Here is a 5,120-nt window from a genome sequence, read left to right as displayed (position 1 = left end):
GATAAAATTTATTTTAATTAAAGATAAAATATATTCCTGTTAGTGTTTTTTAAATTAAAAAAATAAAAAATAATTTAATTAAATTACTGATGAATTATCGATAAAATTTAATTAAATACATAGTTAATCCGTTATTAATTTAATGAACTATTTGTACAGGCGTTCATTTGTTGAGTTATGCTTCGTACACTTGGCTATATGTAGCCTGCCAGATATTTTTGTGGAGGCCGAGCAGCAGACCAAACGCAGCTCTCTCCCGTTCCCCCGCAGGCCCGCACACACACTGTAAGTTCTTCTCGGGTTTTTCCTAATCGGAGGTTCGATTTCAATGAATTTGCATCTTAAATGCTTTTTATGTGTTTGTGTTAGCTTTAATTGCTTAAGAATATTATAAATTCAAATTCTGGATGGTGCGTGTTACAGATATTGTGATCCATATATGTATCGTGTTCTACATTGATATTCCAATTTTCCGGTGCTTTAACTTATGGAAGACTGGTTGTAAAAGAGAAAACGAACGGAACAGATGACAAATTGAGTGTTTAATTGTTTAATCATAATGTATGGGGGCCCTTATCGTTAAATTAAGCTTACTTTTTTGAAGGAGGTTAAGGAATCCTGCTGTAATTCTTGCTTGCTTTTCCAATTTATCATCAAAATCGGCAGGTTACGTCGTGTGGGCCTATTTGATTCTGATTTATTATGGTTGTTTTTGTTGAGTCAGTTTTTGAAATTAGGTTACTTCCGAGGCATGTGCCATAGTTTCAATTGGGATCACACTTGTGTTTCACTAATTTTATCATCCTTTTAGTATGATGGTCCTTTCTCTCATAAATTTCAACGTCTTACATTGATTGTAACACTGTTCTCGTTCATTAAATGTGTATCTGCCAACTGAGATCATCACATCAAATTATCGACCTAATTTGTTGATTGATTGCCTAACTACCGTTATCGTTCCAATGGGTTTATGGAATTGTTTAATCATAGATGCAAATTTTATGGGAGGTAGTACGCTAGTAGCACGTTTTAACACATTTCATAGTAGTTACAGTGTGTGGTCCTAAAGAAGTTTGATACAGTAATATTCATATGCAGTTGCGCAATTTATTTCCTATAAAAAAATGCTAAATACAGTGGGATTCAAATGCAGCTTTCTATCTGGTTCACAATTGTTTCTACAAATGGAATTAAATTTTAGAAGAGCCTACTATGAGTTTGACAAGAAATCTGCCGATTATTGTCGTATTAGTATTCAAAACCATATAAACTCACAAACAGGTCTTTGACAAGACGGACTTCTTTGTTGTCCATGGCTTTTATTTGGCGAATTCTTAATGATGTAGATCATTTTTGGTGATGGGTGCTACTGCATATACTTCTTTAAATAAAAAAAGAAAAGTAATTTGTATGCTACGAACTCTACTTGGTATTGTGGTATTTATTGGCCGAGTGGTGTCTGGTATTGGTATGGATGAAAGTTGAATCGTCAATCGCCTACTGTTTCTAATAATAGAATTCGATTTTAATTAGCTTTCTTTGCATGAATATTCATGATAATTTTTATTTTGTTTCCTTTATTCTTTGCCAAAGACCAATTTGCATTTCAGGAAGTATTTTGTGGGCTGAACCTGTAATTCATTTATGTCCCTTTGTCTGTTAAGCGTTTCCCCTTCTTTCTTTGTACATGATATAGCATAAGGACTTGTCTAGTTCTATCTTTATTTGAAAATATGAGGGTATGAGGAATTGCTTCTTTCTTTATGATGAATTATTTGATTATCTAAAAACCGATAAAGTTTTCCGTCTGTAGTCGTACCTTTGTTCACCACACCCATGTTTCGCCGTCGTGGGTCTTCTCAGCAACAACAAGATCAGGAGCATCATGAGCAGCAACCCGAGGCTAAGGTAAATACAAGCTGTAGTATATCTCAAACTGCGACTAGATGTCTAACATTATAATTTTTACTTTTGATTTGATAAAACTCTTTGATGCAGCATAAACATCTGGATTAGCATTTCTAATCTTTTGGAAATTGGAGATTTTTACTAGATCCTACATGGTTTGCCAAGTTATAAACAATCCTTGACAAATAACAGTTCATTCTTTGCTTTTTCTTATAAAATGTGCCAAAATTGGGAGGTCTTATCAAGGCAGCTGTGGGTTTATTGTCACTGCAGCTCAATGAGCTGAGAGTTGCTCTTGGCCCGCTTTCTGGGCGCAATTTAATATATTGCACTGATGCATGCTTGAAAAGATATCTGGAAGCTCGTAACTGGAATGTAGACAAAGCAAAAAAGATGTTGGAAGAGACGCTTATTTGGAGATCTACCTATAAACCAGAAGAAATCCGTTGGGTATGTGATCAGTGTTGCATTCTTCTTGATTTCTTAATATGGAAATTAAGAGGCCTGCCTCTTAGCGGGTAAGAGACACTTGAGGGGCCGTTTACCAAACACTTATTCGGTAAACGTTTACCGGTAAAATTCAACACTATCGCTTACTCACCGGGTAAGATTTTAGTCCACCAAAACGGCATCAGATGCAACAATTTACCCGGTAAGCGTTAAACATGGTAAGAGTCGTCACCATCACTTATCGGGTAAGACTCCCGGTCCTTGCCTTCGTTCTTACCAGGTAAGATTCTTACTCCTTGTCATATTCATCCGGTAAGGTAATGTGACTTGGTAAGTGCATACCCAGGTAGACGTTTAGTAAACGGCTCCTTACCTGGTCAGAGATGATGGTGTAAATGAGGTGGTGACTCTTACCCGGTTTGTGTTGGTAAACAGCCCCTAAAAGATCTTCTCAGTTGCATAGTGCATAGTTGAACAGAAATTGTAGACAAGAAATCAGAGAATGTTTTCACTTGGTACCACTTATTGTTGCACCTGCACCAACTGTTTTCTCTTTCACTTGCCAGCAAGAAGTTGCAGTTGAAGGTGAAACTGGGAAACTTTTCAGAGCAAATTTTCGTGACCGTTTTGGAAGGAGTATTCTGATAATGAAACCTGGATTGCAGGTGATTATATGGTTCTGAAATCTCAAATTTCTTCATCCTTTTTATGGTACAAACTCTTATCATGACACTTGTTGCAGAATACAACATCAATGGACACCCAGATCCGACATCTGGTGTACATGATGGAAAACGCCATCCTGAATCTTCCAGACGGCCAGGAAGAAATGGTTTGGTTGATAGACTTCACTGGATTGTCTTTCAGCATCAATGTACCAATTAAAACTGCTCGAGATACTGTCACTATACTGCAGAATCACTACCCTCAGAGGCTAGCTGTGGCAATTTTATACAGCCCGCCACGAATATTTGAAGCATTTTGGAAGGTTTGTGTACATTTTTTTTACTCATAGTATTAGTGGAAACTAGATCTTGTTGATTCTTGAATTGGATACTGGTTAGTACAAAATTAAGCGGAACTATTAAAATAGATAAATTTTACAATTTACACGGCTATTTAACCAAAACTGTGTAAAAAAGTAATACCTTTTTACATGGTGTTTTGAGAGAACCGTGTAAAATGGTAGTGCCTTCTTACAGGGTTTGGTCAATAACCATGTAAAAAGATCCACATTTTAACATTTTTTTTATCACGTTCTTACATGGTTATAGAACCGTGTATAATAAGGTGCCCGAACATCTACTTTTACACGTAAAACCGTGCAAAAAAGTGATTTTCAACGGTGTAAAAAGCTCCATTATGTTGTAGTATTATTTTGTGAATGCATTTGCTTTGATTCAGAATTCCCAATTAAGAAATAATAATAGACCACTTGCATCAATGTGCAGATTGTTAAATATTTCTTGGATCCAAAAACATTCCAGAAGGTGAAATTTGTGTACCCAAAGAATAAAGAGAGTTTGGAGCTCATAAAATCGTTTTTCGATGTGGATAATCTTCCAACCGAGTTTGGTGGAAAAGCGACCATGAAGTATGACCATGAAGATTTCTCAAAATTAATGGCTCAGGATGATGTCAAAGCTGCAAAATTCTGGGGATTTGATGAAAAGATGGCATCGGCTGCAACCACCGGCAACCATGTTGCTGGAGCCGCAGTCGCACCAGAGCCCGAGTCTGTTGCTTAGGCCAAGACTGGATCATAACCGACTGCTAACTGCTGCTGTAGAAGGTAAATATAGTAACCTTAATGGTCTATCTAGTCTCATTTATACAATCTAGCCATGAATACTAGATGAATGGTGACAAAAACACTCTTGCTTATCGTCCTGCTGAAATTTATGTCATCTTCGAATTCTCGATACTTTACTCATTACACCTAGTACTTATAATCTGCACACAATACATGTTGCGTGTTTGCATATATCATGATACTATGCTACTTTTCTTGCGTGTCTCCTTGTTTTTCCCGCTTTTCTTTTGCAAGCCATGGTTTTTCATGGAAACAACCTCTTTACCCTTCGGTTAGTGGCATGGTATGTGTACATCCTACCCCTGTGTGACATACCGAGTTTATTTGATTTGGTTTTGTCTATAGTCAAAGGGTGTTCTTTCATTCTCGTAAAATGAACGTGTTCTTGTTTGAACTTCCACCTATATATATACCATCCTTTGGAGTGTCAACACTGTACTGGTCACATAACCATCATCGGAAAGAGAGATGGTGTCCGGATTGGATTTACGAAGAAAAGGCCTTATGTCTCCTTAGTCCTTAGAATTAGAACAACTAATTATTAGGAGAAACATTATAGAATAATTGTTTTAGTTAAAGACTTGGTTTCTGCCATCTGAATTACATATGCCCATGGTTTTATTTTACTTTTGAAACTCCAAGAAAGCATGGTTTGGGATTTACCATGAAAAATAAAAGCAATTTTTGCAAAACACCCCATCTTTTGTACATATTACATAATCAACCCTTCATATCTTTGCAATTAGCAATTAGCAATTAGCAATTAGCAATTAGCAATTAGCAATTAGCAATATACACCTCTAATGTTTTTAACCGATGGATATATGAATTTGGAAGGCCTAAAGAAATAACGGCTCTACTAATGTTAGATGTCAACTTTTAAGACTTGGGAACAACAATGAGGCAAACACATACATATGGAAAGATGTCAAGTATGATCAAGAAAACA

General features: G+C 36.3%; 1 protein-coding gene across 3 annotated transcripts; it reads left to right on the top strand.

Moving 5' to 3' along the window:
- Positions 1 to 220: 220 nt before the first annotated feature.
- LOC112514420 (CRAL-TRIO domain-containing protein C23B6.04c-like) lies at positions 221 to 4,342 on the top strand. 3 transcript variants are annotated; one of them, XM_025120888.1, is made up of 6 exons: positions 221 to 285; positions 1,814 to 1,908; positions 2,182 to 2,358; positions 2,925 to 3,023; positions 3,101 to 3,346; positions 3,810 to 4,342. In XM_025120888.1, exons 2-6 carry the CDS (start codon positions 1,837 to 1,839, stop codon positions 4,104 to 4,106), a joined length of 891 nt encoding a protein of 296 aa, XP_024976656.1. In that variant the 5' UTR covers positions 221 to 285; positions 1,814 to 1,836; the 3' UTR covers positions 4,107 to 4,342. The 3 variants fall into 3 exon arrangements, with proteins under 3 accessions (XP_024976656.1, XP_024976657.1, XP_024976658.1); XM_025120889.1 differs by having other exon boundaries at positions 242 to 285; positions 1,800 to 1,908; XM_025120890.1 differs by lacking the exon at positions 221 to 285 and having other exon boundaries at positions 1,821 to 1,908; positions 2,259 to 2,358.
- Positions 4,343 to 5,120: the final 778 nt, after the last annotated feature.

Source organism: Cynara cardunculus (assembly GCF_001531365.2).
Source record: "Cynara cardunculus var. scolymus isolate 2C chromosome LG 6, CcrdV1, whole genome shotgun sequence".
NCBI classification, from domain to species: domain Eukaryota; kingdom Viridiplantae; phylum Streptophyta; class Magnoliopsida; order Asterales; family Asteraceae; genus Cynara; species Cynara cardunculus.
Note: the sequence above shows the minus strand (reverse complement) of the source record. Positions and strands in the feature narration are given on the sequence as shown.

Bases quoted from the DNA above. Each gene is read 5' to 3' on its own strand.
- LOC112514420 (XM_025120888.1), top strand. From the start codon at position 1,837: ATGTTTCGCCGTCGTGGGTCTTCTCAGCAACAACAAGATCAGGAGCAT. The intron at 2,359-2,924 runs GTATGTGATCAG...TTCACTTGCCAG, and splicing joins AACCAGAAGAAATCCGTTGG to CAAGAAGTTGCAGTTGAAGG. The intron at 3,024-3,100 runs GTGATTATATGG...CACTTGTTGCAG, and splicing joins TAATGAAACCTGGATTGCAG to AATACAACATCAATGGACAC.